Source organism: Anas platyrhynchos, chromosome 2 (assembly GCF_047663525.1).
Source record: "Anas platyrhynchos isolate ZD024472 breed Pekin duck chromosome 2, IASCAAS_PekinDuck_T2T, whole genome shotgun sequence".
In the NCBI taxonomy this organism is placed as follows: Eukaryota; Metazoa; Chordata; class Aves; order Anseriformes; family Anatidae; genus Anas; species Anas platyrhynchos.
In genome coordinates, this window is record NC_092588.1 from 54,980,782 (window position 1) to 55,002,611 (window position 21,830).

At 39.6% G+C, this 21,830-nt stretch overlaps 2 protein-coding genes across 7 annotated transcripts in view; one reads left to right on the top strand and one right to left on the bottom strand.

The window, feature by feature from the left end:
- The window catches only part of TMEM241 (transmembrane protein 241), a 49,728-nt gene extending 41,865 nt beyond the window's left edge, over positions 1-7,863 (bottom strand). For 3 of the 5 annotated variants that reach the window (XM_072034791.1, XM_013095109.4, XM_027451951.3), the window contains exons 1-3: positions 7,701-7,860; positions 6,193-6,239; positions 3,609-3,686 (exon numbers count right to left, since the gene is read on the bottom strand). In XM_072034791.1, the coding sequence (XP_071890892.1) occupies positions 3,609-3,686; positions 6,193-6,239; positions 7,701-7,772 (197 nt within the window). In that variant the 5' untranslated portion in view covers positions 7,773-7,860. Of the gene's footprint in view, positions 1-3,608; positions 3,687-6,192; positions 6,240-7,700 lie in introns of all 5 variants that reach the window. The other 2 variants (XM_072034790.1, XM_072034789.1) reach the window with 2 other exon arrangements.
- A 3,322-nt stretch (positions 7,864-11,185) lies between these two features.
- On the top strand, positions 11,186-21,507 carry RIOK3 (RIO kinase 3). Of its 2 annotated transcripts, none has more exons than XM_027451943.3 (13): positions 11,186-11,383; positions 11,719-11,840; positions 12,373-12,518; positions 12,638-12,742; positions 13,209-13,318; positions 14,050-14,193; positions 14,862-14,989; positions 16,103-16,294; positions 16,709-16,868; positions 17,945-18,025; positions 18,110-18,199; positions 18,558-18,665; positions 20,176-21,507. In XM_027451943.3, the coding sequence occupies exons 1-13, from the start codon at positions 11,201-11,203 to the stop codon at positions 20,275-20,277; spliced, it is 1,671 nt and encodes a 556-aa protein (XP_027307744.2). In that variant the 5' UTR covers positions 11,186-11,200; the 3' UTR covers positions 20,278-21,507. The 2 variants fall into 2 exon arrangements, with proteins under 2 accessions (XP_027307744.2, XP_027307745.2); XM_027451944.3 differs by having other exon boundaries at positions 16,106-16,294; positions 20,176-21,094.
- Positions 21,508-21,830: the final 323 nt, after the last annotated feature.

A 21,830-nucleotide genomic window follows, 5' to 3' on the forward strand; every position in this document is an offset into this window, starting at 1 on the left:
ACCCACACATTCGTTTCTCAGCCAGATTTACAACGAGATCCTTCCTCAAGATCAGATTGTCTCTGTGGGAGCCTGTCTCTTGAGATTTCCTAATGATACTCCTTTGACTAAGCCAAACTCCTAGAGGCAGTTTGACAATTAATGGAGGAATGAAATCATCGCAGATTGATCCGGTGGTGTTTTGTGGGTTTTTGTTAAGTCTTCGTTATGGCAGTCGGGTCAGGTCTCAGTTTTGAGAAGGGGCTTCAGAATTTGCAGCCTTCCTTTTTTCATCTCAGTACTTCAGGAAAAAAATGAATCAGGTAGGGGGTAAACTTCAGAGAGAATAATATAAGATTTTGAGCAAGGGAGGAAAAAAGTGATAGCAATTTAAAGGACTAAATCAGAGGTTTCCCAGGACTGAAGACAATGTTACCTTCATTCACTCTTCCTAAACCCTGAATTAAAGGCAGAGTTTTAACATGTAATTCTGTTTCTTTAAAATTAAGGCAAATTATTTGCAATTCATCAGCTTGGATTATGCTTCCAACTAGCATATAGAGTTACCACTGTAGCAACACACTTCATTAAATACCAAAAAACAGACAAATAAAGGTCAAAAAAAAAAACAACAAAAAAACAGTCTAAATGAAGATCCATCATGCCCAAGGATTTCTATAAGCTTTAAGACAAGGAAAAAAAAATAAGTGTTTCCTTTCTTTATATAATTTTCCAATATATTTGATTTAAAAAAAAAAATGACAACAGTGTTACAAAACATGGTCTTTATGTCCTTGTACTGGCATAAACATTTGCTGTTTTTTTTTTTCCTCCGGTTGTCATCATCATTTTTATTGAGAATCTGTACCTTCTAAGCACAATTCAACTGGAATTTCACTAAGACCAGGATTTAAAACTGTCATACCTCACTGCCAACGATTTCACATCACCAAAAAAATTGAATGGGCATGAATTCAAGAAAGAAGGAAGGGAAGAAGAGAAATGAAGGGCTGGGAAGAAGGAACACAAGCTGAAAACTGAATTTCCATTTAGAGCATCAAAATCCTGCTCTTTCATGTTCCCCACCACTAAATTCTAGGTATGCGAAATATGTCTCCATTTCCAGTGCAGCACTGTGAAGTGCAATGGAAAAGGCCTTCAGATCCTTTTCCCAGGATGTGAAAAGAGAATTTTATGCTGCCAAGTGGGAATTTCAGGACCGAAAAAGAATGCGTGCATGTTTGATGTAATATGTCAGCACCAAGGATCTGTCCTGTATGCAAACCAGTTAGCAGTTTCCTTTGCTGGCAATACAGCCATGTACGTGCAGAGCAGACGAGCTCAGTGACGTGAAAGAATTGACGGGTTTGTGGTTGTGGGGCCAGATCCAAAGCCCACTGAAGTCAACGAGCAGTTTCCCTGAAACCATTCTTTGAAGCTTTGGTTTAAGCAAGGCTCTGAGTTCTTTTGGATACAAGTTTTGCAGACTATCACTATTCACCCTGTAGAAGCAACAACGACAGCAAGCATCTCTTGCAGTACTGAAGAGAAGCATATGAAAAAATAAAACCAAGGAGAAATTACTCTAAATATTATGTTTAATGGAACTGAGGACCTGTTTTTATTTGCTTTATTGCGAAGCTAGTATTCCTGACTTTGTCATATCCTTCAGACAAAGGGCAGTGATCTCTATGTAATAAAATAATTCTTCTGAAATACTTTGAGACAACCTGAACTGGCTCAGAAAGCACGAGATCAGCCTTCAGAACAAAAATATTCAAGACTTTGTAGAAACACACAGATGGGTAGCAGTTTGTTATTTCCAGTATGAGAAGACTGATGACTGGGTATATTGGTTTTAAATATCCTACATGTACATACACAAAATAGATCCAGAGACTAATATTCTTCAAGAGAGGGGATAAAAAAATGCCCTTTCCAGACCACTGGGAGAATATCTTTGCAGAGGAAAGGACCTTGAGAGGAAACAGCAGGCAGAAGCTCTGAAACACTATGGGTTGTTCTTTTTCTTTTTCTTTTTTTTTTTTTTTAATAGAGGAGATCTATGCTACAAGTTCAGTTCAGCAAAGCATACACTTAATTCTTCTGAAGAAAGATTTAAATTCACACCTAAGTACTCAGCTGAATTACAGCTAAAACACACCATTTAATTCTGGTCATTTCATTTGGTTCACAGCTGATACAAAATGCACGTTCTGGAAAACTACAAAAAAGCTTTCCCAAGGTTTGTTTAAATCGGTTTCCCTAGTGTATGCTGACATCTAGTGGTGTCTTGACTTCTTAACTTTCTTGATTTAAAGCAGAAGTAATTTCTCATCTAGCGATGAAAGGATGAATGAAAAAGGACATTACTGATGGCTGTATTCCTTTGTCCTTCATGCTGTACTGTGGAGACAAAACATGCACAAACAATAGATACATCTGATAACAATATGTATCAGTAACTGTTACTAAAGTTAAGATTGGAACCTAATCCTGCTTCAACCAGAGTCAATGACAGCTTTCAGCACCAGTATCATTTTATCTAAACATAAAGATAAAAGATAGGAAGTTAAATTTTGTTTCCATTTACAACTTTGCTTAGGTTTCAGGGGTGATGTAGTCACTTGCACACAGGAGGAAAAAAAAAAAGCTTAGCCTGGTTCTTCTCACACAGATACACACAGAAGATTTCATTCTATATGAGTAGCTTCAGTTTTGCAAATCAACTGCTTGTATCCCAGACACAAAATCTATCAGCTCTCATTTGCTAATACAGAATCACTGATTAAAAAAAAAGAAGTGAACTCTGGCAGTCATCTAGCCTGATACTCTAGCTTCAGATTTAAGCCACGTTGTTCAGGTCATTCACTATTTTTTTTTTTTTTTTTTAATATCTCCAGTGATGAGGATTCAACAATTTCTGTAGGTAAGCCATCTTATAAATCATGACATTTTGTGAAATATAAAGGATGTGTCACATTCCATAGTATGGAAAGGATCTTGACAAAGTACAGTATTTTGGGTGACTCTTCTAATTTGAGCCACACTCAGTTCAAGACGATCTCGATCCAACAAAGCACGTTTGAATTTGGAGTTTAATTATTATACCAACCCTGTGCACTGCAATGGCTACTCTTGCCATGCATTTACGAATACAGGAGGTACACGTAAGGGTGTGTCCCATGAATGAGAATCATACACCTCTTACAGAGGATAAGGCAGATTAGATTTTCTGACTCCACTGCACTAAGATTTTAGGAAAGGGGGTTTTTAACTAATATTACTGAGGTTTCTCTTATGGTACTTGTAAGATAATCCAGGGAGGAGATGCAGACAAATGCTTGGATAAATTAGCTTGTAGTCTTCTCTAATGGCTTCCTTTTTTCATTATCTTACCAAATGTTAAACTGAATCCACTTTATATTAGTAATCTGTTGAACTGCATGTCCTTGAACATTCATTAGACTGAAACACAAGACCTCACCTATCCTTGTGAGGCAGAACGCACAGACACATGTGCAGTCTTATGTTTTTAACAAGTTAGCAACTTCCACAACCAACTTAACCACGCTGTAACACAACTACAGAAAATAAGCATTTATCATATAGTGAAAACCCCACAATACCTTGAACACAAGCTTATTTCCACCCAGCCCAACTTCCAGGAGATATGAAGCAGAAGTCCACCGACTAACGTCTGCCACCTGAAATAGAAACAAACATTATCTCTAAGTTGTTTGTCTTTTTTAACTCTGTGGAGCATGATTTCTTGATCCCTAAAACTTCTCAGAGCACACCCAGGACTACAGTTATTACCATTTCTCCAGGTTATTTGGGATGGCACTATTCCTCTTTGAATCTTTCATTTTCTGGACCTTTATTTCCTCCAATTTTTCCTTCCAACCTCATGTTTCAAATGTTTTATAAAGGACCATCTACCAAGATTACCTTAGTCATGTTACCCGTTTTACCGTTTCTCCCAAAACAAGATTAACAATAATAATAGTGCCGTTATAACCATGATAATCTAAAGATGCAAGCAAGGCAAGGTTTGTGACAAGAGATAGATAGCTGTTCATACATAAACTGTCATTGTTAGAGCAAATCAACATGATTTCAGAATTCAGACTGACTTCCTCTGCATGAACCAATAAGCCCCAAGGACGAAGCATGTAGTCCTGGTAATTTCAAGCATGAGCTTTATGACTTTTCATTGTTATTCATGCTGGGCCTAGATTACACAGTCCCTAGAACACAGATGGCATGTTTGCCCTGTATTTTGTGTAGCAAGCACCAACTTAAGTGTCATCAACAATCAAATCATTATGCTGCAGGAGCTTCTGCTTCAGAGCATCTAGAGAAAACATCTTCACAGACAGATAACTGCATATAAATCACAACACTGTTATACACCTTTTCAAAGAGAAAATCACAATTACACATGTTCTGAATCAACTTACCTATCTAATAATTTATCCTACCACAAAGATATTCCTTACTGTACTACAAAAATAGCATGTGAGGCCTTAGCAATGGCTGCAGGTTAAAATTAGTACTGGTGCACAGTGAATTTTTTTTAAAGCTGTAAAACAACTGATCAGCTTCCTTCTTCAGGCTAGTGGTTTACAGAGAGGTGTTTCTTGGGTGAAAATATTTGAGCATTTAACACATGACAGATACTGCACAACAGCATTAAGTCACATTAACAGGTATAGAAATGGGTTTATTGATTATTCCCATTCACTCCAATAAGCAATTATTTTAAAAAATCTCTCATGCACACATAAATTGACAATTGTTTGCTATTTGCAGCATTACCTACAATTAGACGCTGTCAGAGCAGACATTGTCCATAAAGATACGATGAAGGTTCAACACTGCAATCACAGCTCAGTTGACTTTTTTCAGATGTGAGACTTTTCAGAGCTTAAAAGCCAGATTCCCCTCTTGTTTGCTGCAGGCTCAATCATGCTCTATATTCCAAACCACCGATGAATTCCCATCAACTTTACATGAATAATTTTATATCATCTCATATTTTGAAGGACAGAATTTGAAGCCTGTAATAATTTCCTATCCTCAGCACTACTGTCATATTCTCTTACATTGTAGAGGGAACAAAAGCCACAAACAGTAATGACATGAAGCGGGCCTAACACTCTTGCCCCTCTGTTCACCTACCTGAGCACTAAATGAAAGCACACCCGAGTCACTTAATTTTCAAGGAATGGTCACTTTTAAAAAGCAGAATTACTGAGATGCATCTCAGATGCATTTCCAAATAACAGGAAAAAGGAAGTAACTGTGGTAACACAGATACCATAAAGCAATTCCTTGTCATTGGGCATATGGTTTCTTACTGTTGACTTACCACACTCATGTTTGACATACATTACACAAGATCCTTTCCCCATATGCTAAAAGCCTTGTCCAGGAGCCTGTGTGTTTACTGAAGGAAGCATTCATTGTGTATGGAGCTGAGTATACTCAGAGAAAATGGAGATTGCCAGGTGAATTATTCCTAGAGTCAATTACAGCCCTGGAGCTGCAAGTCAGGCAAAAATGTTTTCGAACAGTAAAGGAATTAAAGATATCCAACATCTGTAGATTTTACCAGCGTCTCAAAAGAACGAAAGGGAGAAGTCTTGAATGTAAGAGGAGAGAATTTCACTAACTGTCTCACAAATTATTAACAGTACTGATGGTCTATGAATACTTGGGAAAGCATTAAATTTTTCATTACTGTCATTAAGGTATCATAAGGACTACACAGCTAATACACAGCTACAACAAATGCCAAGCATGAAAATAAGCAGCACTGTATTTGTGTATGCCTAAAGATGGGTTTAAGGTCAGTTTTCACTAGCACAATAAAAAAAGAATACACCAAATCTGCCTGTTATCCATGAGAGCCATATCCCATGAAGACGGGCTATACTATTACTACTTTTCTATGCTAAAGCATAAAACTTCCATGAAAAACAAAAAATTATGGGGTCTATATATCCTAATTACATTACCATCATTATGTTTAAAAGTTAACCAAGACAAGTTAATGTCTGTTTTACCAAGATTTCATGAAGTTCGTTCTCTGGACAGCAACAGCCAGTAACAGCATGAAGTACCCAAGTTGGCTTCAGCATGGAACAGCAGGACATTTACCGATTAAAGTCATTTTTCAAACGATTGTATTCTTAAAATGGTACTTACCCTTGAAAAAGGGTAGGGTAGGTAAATTTCAGGACAGACAGGACATACTGGAAAACAAACACCAAATTAATGGACGTCAAACATCCACGGAGCTATAACGTTAACAAGCAATTACAAGAGCAACAAATACAAGAAGCCCCTACTGAAATAAAGAAACATAAAAAAAAAAAATAAGAGACAGTCTGAACATTCTCTGTAACTTCTTTTCCTGTGTCAGAACTGCTTGATGTTCCCCCAGTCGCTGTGGAAGGTAGTAGACACTGAAGTTCGTGAGGCACAGAGCAGACACACTGAACACTGGAGAGAAGGATGCCTACCGAGTTGCTCTTTTACTTGCTGAGCACACGGCACACTTTGCACTGAACGGGAAAAGGACGTACAGGAACAAAAAGATACAAGGACTTGTCCATTAAAATCATATCATACCACAGAGGCAAGCTTTGGCAGGATTAAGACCGCTAACTTTGAGATAATTTTCTCCTGATGATTAATCCATCTGTACCTAACGCTGCTCACCCAGTTTTGTGTAAAACATGAAGTAGTCCATAAAGCCCATCGGAGATGTAATACACTGCACAGATATGGAAGTAGGCTTTGTGTCTTTGCTTTAGCATGCTTTGTTAGGGTCCCTGCGTATGGATGTTCACGTTTTTTCCCCACATACATATGCATCTATGAGACAGAAATGCATTGGCCTTTCCATACATAAACCAGGATCTAACAACTACCTGTGATAAAGAACACGGACGCTATCTGTGCACAGGAGAAGAACGACTGGAGCTTCCTCAGTAGAAAGGAAAGGGACCTGCCATTCCCTCCAGGAGCCAGCAGCAGCTGTCAATGAACACGAGATGCCAAAAGCTTTCAGCAGAGACAAAACCGCACTGAGCACTTGGCAAAATGACTTTTAGAGGTGGTGGCAGCGTGTTACTGAGAAACTGGCATCAATACACACTGAGATAAGGCACGCTGGCTCACAAGGGGTTGTGTTAGGCACAGATTTGTCAGAAGTAGCAATTGGTTTTTAAATCGGGAGGGTGTAACTGTGCAAGTCCATACCCCCACTTCCATTTATATGTCATCTGGGGAAAATGGAAGGTGTATATTCTGATTATCTTCAGCCTCATTATGTTAAAACCTACTCAAAAGTTTGAAAACAGAGGCCCTACATCAAAGCTCTTCCAGCTTCCTCTGAGTTAAGCCAAGCATCTTTTCCAACACAGGAGGCAGCCCGGCAGCTGCTGCAGCCCCTTTCTGCTTCCCCAGCCAACACCCCTCCTTCAGCAGATTCGGTAGGAGCAACATCTCCTCCTAGGAGCTCTGCTTCACCTCTGGACCCCGATCTACCTCTACTTAGCGGGGTTCCCGGCTACCACCCCCTCGCCCCCCATTTCGTGAGGCGAAGGGGCCGGGAGCCGGGCCGCCAGCCGCCACGTGTCCCGGGGCCCCGGCTTCAGCCTCCGCCGCCTCCCCGGTCTACTCCGGGCTCCCCTTGCGGAGCAGCTCACCTTGTTGGTGAAGCAGGACGCCAGGTAGAAGAGGCAAAAAGCCAGCCCGCCCGCCGGCCGCTTCAGGTACATCGGGCACCGGCCCAGGCGCCCGCGGCGGCCATGGCGGGGCAGCGGCCGCTCCCCGCCGCGCCTCCTCCTGAAGGGGGCGAGGCCGCCATGAGCGGGGCGGCGCTAACATCAATTGCAAGCTTATTATGACAAATTTTTCGTTTTGGTAATTGCCATTCCTTGCACTTAAGGAATGCACTCTTTCTGTGACACCTCTGGGCTCACAGAGATGCAGCCCAGAGACAAAATCTGCCTCCACTCCCCGCTTCTGACAAGCTCCGCTCCCCACTTCTTCCAGCTTCAAACATCACACTTACAAATCTACTATTAAACGTATCAGCCCACCTTTTTGCCCTTGTTTGGCTAAATTGAAGCTGAATGGAGGTGTAATCTGTGGGATTTTCTCTTTCAGTGTTCTGTGTGGAATGAAAAGCAACACTTTTGAGGAAAACAACAACAACAACATATTACGGATAGAATTACGTTTTGTGTTCTTGACCTGCTTGGTTTTTAGTCATCACTGTGATGACAAACTGAGAGCATCATCAAGAGAAATTAACATCTGTAGTTAGGGAATATGTGATAAGATTTTTTTTTTTGCTTTAAAAAATAAACTGTTTTTGCTAGTGTGCATTTAACTCAAGGATTTGACAAACATGAAATATTCAAAAAACTCCTACTTTACAACACAAATTTCCTTTCCAGTTTTCTAAATATCCAAGTGGCTTTCCAGTAAAAATAGGAAAAAAAAAAAAAAAAAAAGACTTCTCATTTATGTGGTGAAAAATTAATCATTTGGGGTACTTTTCAGTAAAGAAAAGCTAACAGATCTTTTGGGACTTCTTTTATTGTAAACCAGAAAAAAAGCAGAATAATGTTTCTTATATCTGCAGTTACAGCACACATTCCAGAAAACAGTTAAGAGAACAGCCATTTTGTTGGAAAAAAAATAATAGCATATCTTAACAAACACAAATTGCTTCCCTTATATTTAATTTTAGCTGTAATATTTGAACGTTATGTTTGTTCAATGACAAGCTTTATGGTAAAATACATTATGGGAATGCTCAACATGAGATATCTGTGTGTTCTCTGCCTTCGGCAGCTCGAGATATTTAATGGTAAGTCATTTCACAAACTGTAGCCTGTATTGCTTAACTTACACTGTTGGGAGATACTCATTTAGTGAACCTACCTAGAGGGAAAAAAAAAAAAAAAAGTAGCAAATAATTGCAAACAGCTAGATTTTACAGCAGTACTTATGCACAGCGGTGACGTGTAAACTATAAATACCCCAGGGAGGCAGAGAAGCAGTGGATGACGTGTCCTACCTAGTCCTGGGCGTTCTTGTATCACATCACAGGTCAGCCGTGCTCTTGCCTGATCAGCAATCCCCTACCTGTGCTGTTCTCATCTTGACTTTGCTCACGTAATGCAAAGTACAGGGTCTCTCTGTACATGTGCACCCTGTTTTTGAAGAAAGCAGCACAAATAAGGGAGTGGTGAGCATGGCCTAAATTGGAGAGAGAGAAGGAAAACTAACAGGTAGAGCAAGGGCAAATCCATCCCATGGTATGAGCCCGTCTAACCTGCTAAGTTGAGCCTCAAAAGGCAAAGTCAGAGCTCAAGGGCCTCACAGTCCCCACTGCTCCAAGACAAATGCAAACACTTTGGTCCATGAAACGCAATCCTGTGTGGTTTGTAAGGAGCTGGCCCAAAAGAGACATCTGATTTCTTGTGCTGAAATGTTTGGTCCATCCTGGACAGCAGTGATCTCTCACATGCCACAGTAACAGATGCAATGGACATGATTGTGTAGATGATAAAGCGTTTCCATTTCATAGATCTTGTGTTCAAGAGCTCTGAAAATCAGTAAGCAGACAAATACGTTTGCATTGTGCCATAAATTCAGCCTGTAAGGCTTTAAGAAAGAATAAGAAAAGCTTACTTGGATCTACAAAGACTGATGTAAGCGTGTGAGAAGAATAACTTTTGCTTTTTAATTTAGTGGAGTGTAGTTTTCATACAAAATATTACATTGATATCTCTCTACATGTTTCTTGAGGTGTTTTTTATTAAAACTGGGAGATTTGGGCAAAGATGTGTTTTCCTAGAGAAAAATGCAGAGGCAGATTTGAACTACTGTAAATCATTTAAAGCGTGGGATAAAGAATGAAGATAAAAAATGCTGCCAATGTTTTTTATCATAACTAACTTGAGTTACATATTCAGTAATTGCTAAACAGCTTTAGAAATGTTTTGAGTAGCATGAAGGGGAGTTTCTGCTCTATCTAGATTTTAACTTTTTTTTCTTTTTTTTTTTTTTTTCCAGGAGATGTGAATGAGTGGCAAATGATTTTGTTTACATGTGATTTTATATAGCATTTCTTCTTTGTGCAAGTTAGTTCAAAGCTTGATCCATTCATTTAAGGGGTCATGGGATCAAGGCCTCAACCATGTAATATTCATTTGAGGAAGGCTTTGATTCCTTTATTAGACTGCAGAACTGAAGAATGTGAAAAAGACTTACTTCTGAAAAATAAAAGCGGAATAAAAGACATAAGAATATTAAGTCATTAGTAATGTTTTTTTGTTTGTTTGTTTTTTGAGGACTTCCAGCCTCAGTGTTTGTCAACAGGTTGCCTTGGTGATTGTGACACCCGACATCATCGCTGGTGGCTAAGGACAGATCAGATGAACTCTGGCCGGCAACGCCGATCCTCCACGCCTGAGTCAAGGCAAGTGGCAGCTGCTGGGGCTGGCCTGGCAGCCACATCACGGGGAGCTTCTCCACACAGGGGACTGTGAGACCCCTTCTTATCTCTCCCACCTCATAACCAGGCTGGTTCCTGGTTATCCAGGGGCTGGGGCCATGCCCCTGAGGGCCAGCAGCGAGCCAGACCTGAGAGGCTGCCGGGCATCGCTTTGCTGCTGGCTCCAGCAGGCACACGGGGTGGCTGTGTGGTAGCAAAATGCCCCTGGCCTGACAGGAGGACATGTTAACCCCGTATGATTTTCCAGGTAAACGTTGCGTTTGCCATAGGGATGTAACAGGTGGAGGATCGCAGAGGATCCATTTGTATTCGTTCTGCATTTACGGTGTCACAGGGTCCGGATCAGGTCAATTTGTTTGCTCGTCCTTTGAGCTACGGGATCAGGACCAAATCGATTTGTACACTTAGGCTTTTTATTTTCCCTCCCCTTATCTTCATTATTTCCTCAGATCACGCAAACTTCACCCCACAGGACCATTTATGATCACTATTTGTCCTATCACCAAGGCTGCCCGGCGGCTCCTCGCCCTTCCCCGGGCGCTCTCGGCAGGGACCGGCGGCTGCTCCCCGTGTCCCTGTGTGTGTCCCCATGTCCCCGTGTGTGTCCCCGTGTGTGTCCCTGTGTCCCTGTCCCCTCCCCGTCCCCACACGGGTCCCTCCGGAGCCCGCCGGCAGATGGCGGTGCGAGGGAGCGGGGCGGCGGGGAGGACCCGGAAGGTTTCTCGCTCGGAGCCGCCTGCCCGCCCTCCCTCCCTCCCTCCGCCGCCTCTCCCGGCCTTGCCAGCTCGCATGGAGCCGCTCGGGATGGCCGCCACCGCTGTGCCTGACGCGGGGCCGGGCCCCGGCTGGCAGAGCAAGGTGAGGGCGGGCGGGGGGCGGCTGTGGGGGCAGAGCGGCCGCTGCCGCCCCCTGAGGCGCTGCTGGCGGCTGGAGGCAGCGAGCCGAGCTGGGGGAGGGCTTCACGGCTTCCGAGGGCGCCTTCGTCGTGGTTTTCCCTTCAGAAAGTCCAGAAATGAAGGAGGACATTGCCCATAAACCAGTGATTTCAGTTATTCCCCCCGAACTTTTACACGCGCTGTGTGTGAACTCAGAAAACTCAACAAGCTCTTAACAGATTACCTCAGTTTATCCTAGAGGCACTGCTATTAACCTGTTACGGGGGTTGCTGGCTTGAACGAAATGTTTATTTACAGTGTCCCTGGGGAGCCCCCAAGCCTGCATCGATATCGTGTTCCCTCGCCGAGGTAATGAGCGAACAGCTGGCGAAAGAGCTGCAACTGGAAGAAGAAAATGCTGCTTTTCCTGAAGTGGTTGCGTAAGTTTAAACCCCGGATTAGTCATCTCCAGAGTTGTAAATCCCCATCTTCTGTCCCCTTGTGTTCAGCGTGCTTATAGTGTAGCACTATAGTAAGTGCCTTGCCCAGTATTTCCTAACTCTGCTCCTTCAGTGAAGATGGCTTCCCCAGGTACAACTCTTCCTTTAAAAACTATCCTCTGTTACCACTCCTCCTTTCTTGGTATTTTCTTCGCCTTGTTTTGGTTGCTTTAAGCCAGTCCATAAGCTATGGTTTGAGAGAAGTTGTTCTAGCTGTATGACTTCTTTCTCTCTCATAAGGGATATCTTAAAAATGGAGCCTCATGCTTCTTACAGAATGGTAAACAAAGATATTGAAGTAATTTGCCCAGCAAAGTAGTTGTAAAAAGAATCTGGGGGGGCATTTGAGATCCATTAGTTCCTACAGAGCTCTGCACTAGATCTTTTGTATGGTGATGAAATGATATAAAGCAATGTTTCTGTCTAGATTGCTGCATTTAATTTTTGGAATCCATTTTTTCATTTTATATAGTGTTGCTGAAGGACCCTTTATTACAGGAGAAAATATTGACACTTCTAGTGACCTAATGCTAGCCCAGATGCTGCAGATGGAATTTGACAGGGAATATGATGCACAGCTTCGACGTGAAGAGAAGAAATTCAACGGAGATAGCAAAGGTACTTTAATCAAAAGAAATATTTTGGCTTTGGAGGCATTCTACTTCAGTTGACAGAGCTGTGACGACTTAGCAAATCCCTGATAATCACAGACATGCTTATTTGTTTTCTTTCTCAAGTCTCCATATCCTTCGAAAATTATCGGAAGGTGCATCCCTTTGACAGTGACAGTTCAGAGGATGAGGTTGATTGGCAGGATACCCGTCACGATCCTTACAGGGCAGGTATGTGGCTGTTCTAAACAGTACAATTTCTTTAGCTGATAAAAATAAGATCAGTTTTCTTTAATGTAAGAAGAAACTTTTCCACTAATTCTGTGGAAAACCAGGTCACCTAATTGGGAGGTGTTATGCAGGAAGTTGGGCGGGTAACTTAAGGCTTCTGTCTTCCAGTATTCTAGCTTCAGCGGCTGAAATCTGATTTTTATAGAGAATATATTGGGGCATCTGCACAAAATATTGAATATTACTTTGTCTGACGCTCCAGAGAATACATAAAAGTAAGTCATGACATAGCAAGAATTTGACGTGTTTAGGATAAGAGAAGATAAGACTGCATTAAGATAATAGGACTAAAATGTTATTCTTTTTAGTAAATAAAGCTATATATAATTTTTATGGGCATTGTGGAACCTTAGCATTAATAATGTTTGTTTCAATGTAAAGCTTGGCTTTTTCTTACTGCTGGCAGATAAACCTACTACTACACCTAAAAAGGGCTTCATTGGAAAGGGAAAAGACATTACCACTAAACACGATGAAGTGGTATGTGGAAGAAAGAACACTGCTCGTATGGAAAATGTAAGTGAAAGCTTAGGGGAATTTTGCTTTGCATGTGAAACCGGAATGCGGAATGCTGTAACTTACCCAAAGAAGTAATGTCTCTACTACTGTATATGATGCTAATTTTATTTAATTACTTATTTTTAAAAATCAGATGAAGGCAATGCAGTGGTTGGTTTAGTTATCAAATTGCCAGTTTGACTTGATTTTTGTTGTTGTTAATTTAATAATAGCTTGTTAATGACATGATTCAAGAGCTTGCATAGAACTGTTTTGACAATACAAAGCTATTGGCAAGTGTGGTACTTGGGCAAATAAAGTATAGGATATCAAGGATATTCCTGTGAAGTGTATCTATCCAACCTAATTTCGTTTACATTAATTTTGCCTGCTCAACTAAGTAACTTGTTTTCAGGCAGTGGTTTGATGTACAGCTTTTCAGTCTACGTACCCACAGTACCCACCTTCACTTTTCTTTAATGTAACTGGTACAACTGCTTCAAACAAGGAGATGCTGCAGTTGCTGTTTTACAGGATGTTAGGTAATCTTATTACAAATTTGGGCAGAATTTCAAGTTCTGAGTTTACAGCAATATATTTTGGATGTTGTGAAACTCACTGTGTGGAATGTTGTCACTTAAGTCCCAATTTAAACTAGATTTGCAGATCATAAGGAGAAATTTTTGCTTGTGCCAATTTCTGGTGTCGGCTAATAACAATATTTACATTTCTGATGTTTCTCCTCATAGTTTGCTCCTGGGTTCCAAGTTGGAGATGGAATTGGGATGGACTTAAAGCTGTCAAATCAAGTCTTCAATGCCTTAAAGCAGCACGCATACTCAGAGGAACGTCGAAGTGCAAGGCTCCATGAAAAGAAGGAGCACTCCACTGCTGTATGTTTTTGAAGTTTCTTTATGCTCTTTATCTTGTGTAACAATGGGTAATTCCTTGAAACGTAACCATTTTGAGTAAAACAATTAAGTGATATAATTGACGAAGAAGATAGTATTAGCTCTTGCTAGAGAAAGTCTGTCTTCATTTGAGCTGCATTAACTGTGAGAGCCATATCAAAATAAGAATAAACAGCTTCCAGTATTTACTGTTTTTCTTTCTAAACCTGTCTCATACTCGACTAAAATGAGTAAACTGCTAAGAAATTATTTATAGAAACTCTCTAGAGGATGAATCCGCTGTGGTTGAAGTTTGTGGCTCCAAACATCTTCATAGCAAGTTTCAGGAAAATGAGGTGACCAAGTAAATTTTAGTTAGTAGTTTTGGAAGTCAGTAAATAGGCTTAAAAGGTAAGTTTGTAGCAGGCTCTTTCAAACTTGAATGTTTTACTTCATTGTAGCTCATACAAAATGAATACAATATTTGGGATATTAGGTTCATCATGTGTAAGACTTCTTGAAAACACTACAGAGTGTTCTTAAGTACTAAGAGAGTTCTAATACATTATTTTTTTTGCTCCCAGTTGGACTCTAGTAGTATATAAATATTCTAACTCAACGTAAAGCAAAGGATTGTTTTAATGAATTGAGTGTTCATTTCTTACCCGTAGGAGAAAGCAGTGGATCCTAAAACACGTTTACTTCTGTACAAGATGGTCAATTCTGGGATGCTGGAGACCATCACAGGCTGCATCAGCACAGGGAAAGAATCTGTTGTTTTTCATGCATATGGAGGAAAGTAAGTATGTTGTTTGGTACTCACGGTACACTGAAGTGTCAGAGATGGCCTAAAAGGGAGAAACCACAAAATATACAAACAATCTGCATCTGTTTTGTTGCTAAGACTTCGAGGTTTTATTCATGTGTATGCAGGTGATGATAAATTCTGAAAACCAAATGGTACCGAGTTTGAAGTCAAAAAATTCCTGCTGTCTTCCTTGAGACCATTTGATGAACAGGATCAAATCCACGGTGACTTTCTGTAGAAAAAAGTATTCCTTTTTACAAAAAATTCTTGAGATTTCAGAGAACTCTTTCCACTGACTTGCCCCACACTAGGGGGCCATCATGATGATCTCAGGCTACCTGCAGATTGTCTTTACATAGAGATCACTGTGTTACCAGCTCCATCTGCGAAGCTCAGTGTAGGTGCTCTTGCTTACTTTTGGTTTACCTGGAGAATAGCGTTGGGATGAGGAAACACCTCTAGTTCAATGTATGTTGAGAAGAAACTAATAAAACCCAAATACAGATAACCTGTTTAGAGACATCAGGAGAGACATGAGCTGAAGGGGATGTTTTTTGTTGTTGTTCTTTTGCTTTGTTTTGTTTGTTTTTGTTTTTATTTGACATGTGCTTGAATGATATTCAGGAGTGTTCTTTTGCTTATTCAGAATTCAGTGCCTTTTAAGTTGCTTAACAAAACACTGTGGCGCTGCCATTGCTGTAATGATGCAAGATTTTTTTCTCTTGTAACATAGTCAAAGTAATTATATTAATTAACATTAATTAACATTAACAGGACTGTTGTTAGCTATGATATTTAACTAAAATATTTACAAGTTGGGAGATGGACCCTATTTGATGAGCAACATATGGTCAGAATTCCAGAAATCAAACATTCAGTATCTAAGTTTAATCGTAGAACTCTTACAAACTTAACTTGAAGTGGCTTTCAAACTCAATACAAAATCAGGTCTTTTCCCCGCATGTTAAAAATCACTATATCTTGCAATGTATTAAAAAAGAAACAAACCAAAAACAAACAAACAAAAGGCAAAAGAGCAACCATACATTCGCTTGTAAGGATGTGAATACTTACCTTTGTTCTGTGTTTAACTCTTACCATGAGAAGTGCAACTGAAGATGATAAAGTTATACCTCCAGAATGTGCCATTAAAGTGTTTAAAACGACGCTTAATGAATTCAAGAACCGTGACAAATACATCAAGGATGACTACAGATTTAAAGACCGCTTCAGCAAATTGAATCCACGAAAGATTATTCGTATGTGGGCTGAGAAAGAAATGCATAACTTAACAAGGTAAAAAAAAAAAAAAAAACAGTCAAATGCCTGTTGGTTTCCTCTTCTCTGTTTTTAGCATACCCTCTGATTTCTTACAATTTAATGAATTGTCAACATCTTCAGGGATTTGGCAGCAGAATTTATAAGACCATGAAGTTACCAGGCTCTAGCTGTAAAAGTTACTAGTTTTCTATTAGCGTTTTTAGGCCTGCTTATGGCTTTAAAGTCTGAATTATCCAATCTGAAATAGAGAGGGGGGAATATGTCTATATAAAATCAACTACCAGTCTGGTCTATTTCAAAGAAATGGATCAAGTTCTTCACACACAGCTTGGAAATGAGCAAGCAGGAACTAGAACTCTAGGTTTTTAATTTTACTTTTTTTGTTTTTGGTGTTTCTTTCTTAATCAGTATCTATTTTTTAATTCACAGAATGCAAAATGCAGGAATTCCTTGTCCTCAAGTGGTTATCCTTAAGAAACACATCTTGGTTATGTCTTTCATTGGCCAGGATCAAGTCCCAGCTCCTAAACTAAAGGATGTAAAACTTAATAGTGAAGATATGAAAAAGGCCTACTATCAGACTCTTAATGTAAGCCTGTGCTGATTTCTCCTCCAATTCTGGGTTGTACTTTTCTTTTGGGTAAATAACTTACAGGACAAATCAGCATTTATTTACTTTTCAGGATGCTTGCATCAGCTTCAAAGTATGGAGTCCAAAGGCTTATTTTACTGCTGTTTAATGAGTGACTTAGAATAAATGAGAAATTAAGCACTAGAAATAATACAAATAAATAATCTTAATCTAGTAGAAAACATGCTGGAACTTGGTGACAGAAAGGATACTTGGTAGCAGGGAAGTCATTAGCAAGTAGTCCTCCTTTTACAGAACCAGTAATTGGCTTAGAAAGTTCTCTGAAGTCCTTCTGGGTTTATAGAATACTTAATTTACAATGTTTAAACACACTTTGGTGAATAAACCTCCCTCCCCTGTTTTTTTTTTGTTTTGTTTTGTTGTGTTTTTGTTTTTTTTTTTTTTAACTAGTGTAGTACTCAGAGAAGGAATTAGAATATTGCATGGTGCAATGTTCTAATTCCTGTTTCCTACTGTAATTGTTTCAGATGCATACCTGCTAAGTGTGTGCTCTCCATTAGCTTCCCATGGTCATAAACAAACAAGCAAACAAAACAACAACAACACCCCCTGCCCCCAGCAGCTTGGTGCTGTGAATGGTCTGTACATCAAATCTTGAGATCAGTAGAGCAACACAACCATGTTTTAAATGAACCAAATATGGATATTAATTAGGATTCATCATCTAAAACTGAGACTTTTTTTTTTCTTTCCCCTATGCAATGGGGGTAAGAGTGACAGGTATTTTTAGAGAACACGTTTATCTCTCTCATGCACTTGGACTGTTGGCAGAGTTGACGTGAGTTTACGAGACTGATTCTTCTCGCTTGCCAAAGCTAAGCTCAGTGATAAAAGCTTCGTTTGCTGGCAGCTTACCAAAACTGTAGTTCCCTGTGAAGCTTCACTGAAGATTTGGAAGAAATAATGTAAATGGTGGGTGGGGAAAGACTTCGTTGTGCTCGCCCTGCAAATGTTATCATTGGGAATAGCACACTTAGCACACTTGATTCACGCATTGATTTTGTTCCTTGCAGATGATGCAGCAGTTGTATAAAGAGTGCAACCTGGTCCATGCAGATCTGAGTGAATACAACATGCTTTGGCATGACGGCAAGGTGAGGGTATTTTTAAAGTGGGAAGGAAAGGTTTAATCCGATGTGAAATGTTAACACAAAACAAATTGCTGTCTCCGCCTTCAGGTTTGGCTTATCGATGTCAGTCAGTCTGTGGAGCCCACCCATCCTCACGGACTTGAGTTTTTGTTCAGAGACTGTAGGAATGTTTCACAGGTAGGACCTCTTTGTCTGACGATCGTCTGTTACGCTGAGTGTTTTTCCAAGTTGAAACAGCATCATTGAAATTCAGAACTAATTTAAAATCAACCAACACAACTCCAAAAAAAATGGTTGTGGCTGGAAATGTGTAGGATTATTCTTGCATGTTGTCCATACTGATGGTGTTCTTCTCTGAAAAGGAAGAAGTATGGAAGAATAATACAGTACCAGTAGAAAATAGAGCTTCTCTTGGTTGCTACCAAACAAAAAGCAAAAATGTCATTTTGACTAAAAACTTAAGTTGTAATTTGTGGAAGAAAAAGGAGTATTTTGTTTTGTAAAGTGTTTAATGTCTCCTTTTTATGTTGCCTAGTTCTTCCAGAAAGGAGGTGTGGCAGAAGCACTTAATGAGCGTGAGCTCTTCAACGCTGTCTCAGGTTTAAATATTACAGCTGACAACGAAGTAGACTTCATAGAAGAGGTACAACTTTCTGTGTTTAACATCTTGATTTGGTTAGCGAGTAGCTATTGCAATACCTTAACTTTCCAAGTTCAGTTTGTATGATTAATACGAGTCTAATTTCAGCAATTACTCTGCATCCATCCCCCTTCTAAAACTTCATTATTTCTTCCTCATACAAACATTTTTCAGAAACTCAGATTCACAGACCTCCCTGTCCCATTCCTGATGCCCTGCTCCCACGTATGAAAGGTCCACGTTGCATGTAATTGCTCCTTTCAGTGTGAAGGGAAATGTAGTGATCTATTTTAATGTAAAAGCTAGCGTTGTTGTCTTTCCTTACATATACTAAAGGTTACACAGAGAAAGGAGAGTTGTTTTAAAATAAATAAATAAACTTCTGCTTATTGTTAATGTTTAAGGGTTTTACTTCCTTAAATTTAAAATTTATAGCCTAGCATTTTCGATGTTTAAGCGTGACCTCAGACGTCTGAATCCATGCTAATCTAAATAGGAATCTTTGGTCACCTTTTGCTTTTAATGTTCAAATTTTGGCTGTGCCTCTTCAAGGCATGAGTCCTGTTACCAAATACTTTGAAGTTAACTAAAAATTCCACATCTACTGGTTAAAGTAAGGGCTGTATGGCAATTCTACTCAAATCTTAATAACAGCACAGGTTTATGCAAGTCCAGAGTGTAGCAGGTTTGGAACATTTGACTTGGGGAACAGGTCCTCAAACTGATCAAGGGGTAAAGGAAACACAAAGTGAAATAGTCATGAGGGTTTCTTAGACTTTCCAAGATGAATTTATTAAACAAAACAAAAATTGCCTCGCTGACTGTGTTGTGAGCTTAGGTGTGTGTGTAGGTTCAATGTCATCTTTTTGCCTACGGGTTTTATGGGAAAGACACACTGTTTGTGTATCGGTGAAGTTGAGCCACCCATCCTTAAACTTCAGGCTTTGACTTTAGTAACTACAATTACCTCCCTTGGAATACAAGAGGAAGTAATCCAAACATAACAATTTGAAGATTAAAGTAAACTACAGTACTGCGTTACTTGGATTGCACAAAATGTTTAAGTATAACTGTCTTCTACTGTCACCGCTGACAATGACTACAGTGGCTTTGTAATCTTAATATCACTTGGAATTTCTCCAGTGTTGGTGGATTGGCTGAATTACAGTGGAGTTGATCAGAGTTGGATAAAGGGATGCTTTTGTACTTTGGGGAGTACACCAGGAGTCCTAAGAATCTTCTGTCTTCCCTGCAGCTCATGCATTTCAGTTGTTATATAGCATGAAGCTGCAAAAGAGCGCTGCTCCTTTTACTAATTTTTTGAGAACAGATGTTTCAAGCAGTATTTCCCAAGCGTATTGCACCACATGTGACAGAATCATTAAAATAAAATTATTGTATATACCTGATCAGTCATCTAAAGGTACATTTTAATGCTATTTAGGAACATTCAGGCACAGCTTGGCTTTATGATTTCAGTATGTTTTTTTTTCTATTTTTTTTGGCTTTCTAGATTGAAGCTTTGGAGAAGAGAAATGAAGATCACGTGCAGAATCATGGAAAGAAAGTGTCCACATTTTCAAGTGATGGAGACCCACCTATTTATGATGAATAGCACTGGCTGTATAGCTGCTTTTAAGAAAAAAAAAACAAAAAACAAAACCACGAGAAACCAACACAGATATGCTGCTTCTGACTATGTTAGTGCAGTGGTAAATGTCAACTGCCGATGTCAAGAGAGAGTGGTTGACTGGGAATGCCAAAATGGAAAACAGAGTGAGCGTATGGTGATGCCTCAGTGTTTTGTTTTTTCTTGTTTGATTTTTGTTTTTAATTTAGCCCACACGTCAGGCTGGCACTGCGGGAATGGAATGTCACTACTTGGGATGGTCTGACAGCTTCACCAATTGTCTGGTTACATTAGGCTAACGTGGCTGAGGTGGTCACATTTTGTGTCATTCAGAGCTTATATGTTATACTTAAAAAAAAAAAAAAAAAGTTTAGATCAACTAAACCAGTTAGCGAGAAAGCAGACTCAAAAAAGAGTCCCCCTTTTTTCCCGTTTGCGGCTTGAAAAACAAATAATTGTGTATGGCAACCATGTCAATGAGCCTTTCATCCTTCACCCAGGGCAAAATGAAAAGTCAAACTGTGCTGTAATCATGAAACTGTTAATTTAACAAAACAACGTCTATACATGGAAAGAAAAGTCTGGACCTTTTCATTAAAAGTACGTGGAGTCTGGCTCTAACTGTCTCTGTGAATACATTGGGTATTATGAGAAACTGATCTGAATCCAACCTGCAGAGGACTTCTTTAGTGATATGCTGGAAGTCCTGAGAACTGCATCCAAGATGCATAACAAAGAGTAAAATCGGTTGCTTTCAATCTTAATATACAAGTAGTTCCAAGAACTCAGTGCAAGTCAAGAATGAAAATCTGGGTAGAGCACCAAACCTTCTTACTCATGTAGAAGATAATCGTACACTTATGAAAACTAAATACTGATCAGAATTGCTTTTAAGTTAAGCTTTTTGATTACAATTGGAAAAGAGAAAAGTCAATTCATCTTTCTTCCATGCTTTTATTCTTAATGCCAGTCTTCTTATTTTAGCAAGTCTAGCAATGTTTTCCCTCCAGCACATTTAAAGATGAACTGATCTAGTTGGGTGGTTTGGAATTAAGAAGTTTGGATCAACTTTTTAAATTGCTGTTTCTGGTGCTGTTCTATCAAGCAGAATGTTGTGTTGCTACATGTGACATTCTCCCAGTGTGCTGTGAAAGTGATTTGGTTTTCTTTTTAATAATTGGAGAACTGGTGATGAAGTAAAAACTTTAGATCTTGCAGTGGCATTCTTGTGTGGTTCTTTGCATCGTACTGGCCATCGCCGATCCTCAGTGCTATGCTAAACCAGTGTTAGGGAGTACTCTCTTCGAGTTTAACAACAGAAAAATGACTATTTTCATGGGCGCTACATAAACAGTAAATAACTTCGACTTTTTTTTTTTTATTTGGCCAGTTGCATTGGAGGTATTTGGATCCTTTTTTTTTTTTTTTCTTTATAAATTTGTGCCAATCTTCTGGCTTTTACCCCTTACTTTTGTATGTAAAGCAGCTTATGTGTTGTGGATATGTCTTCACCGCTCAGTGAAACAGTTGCCCAAAAT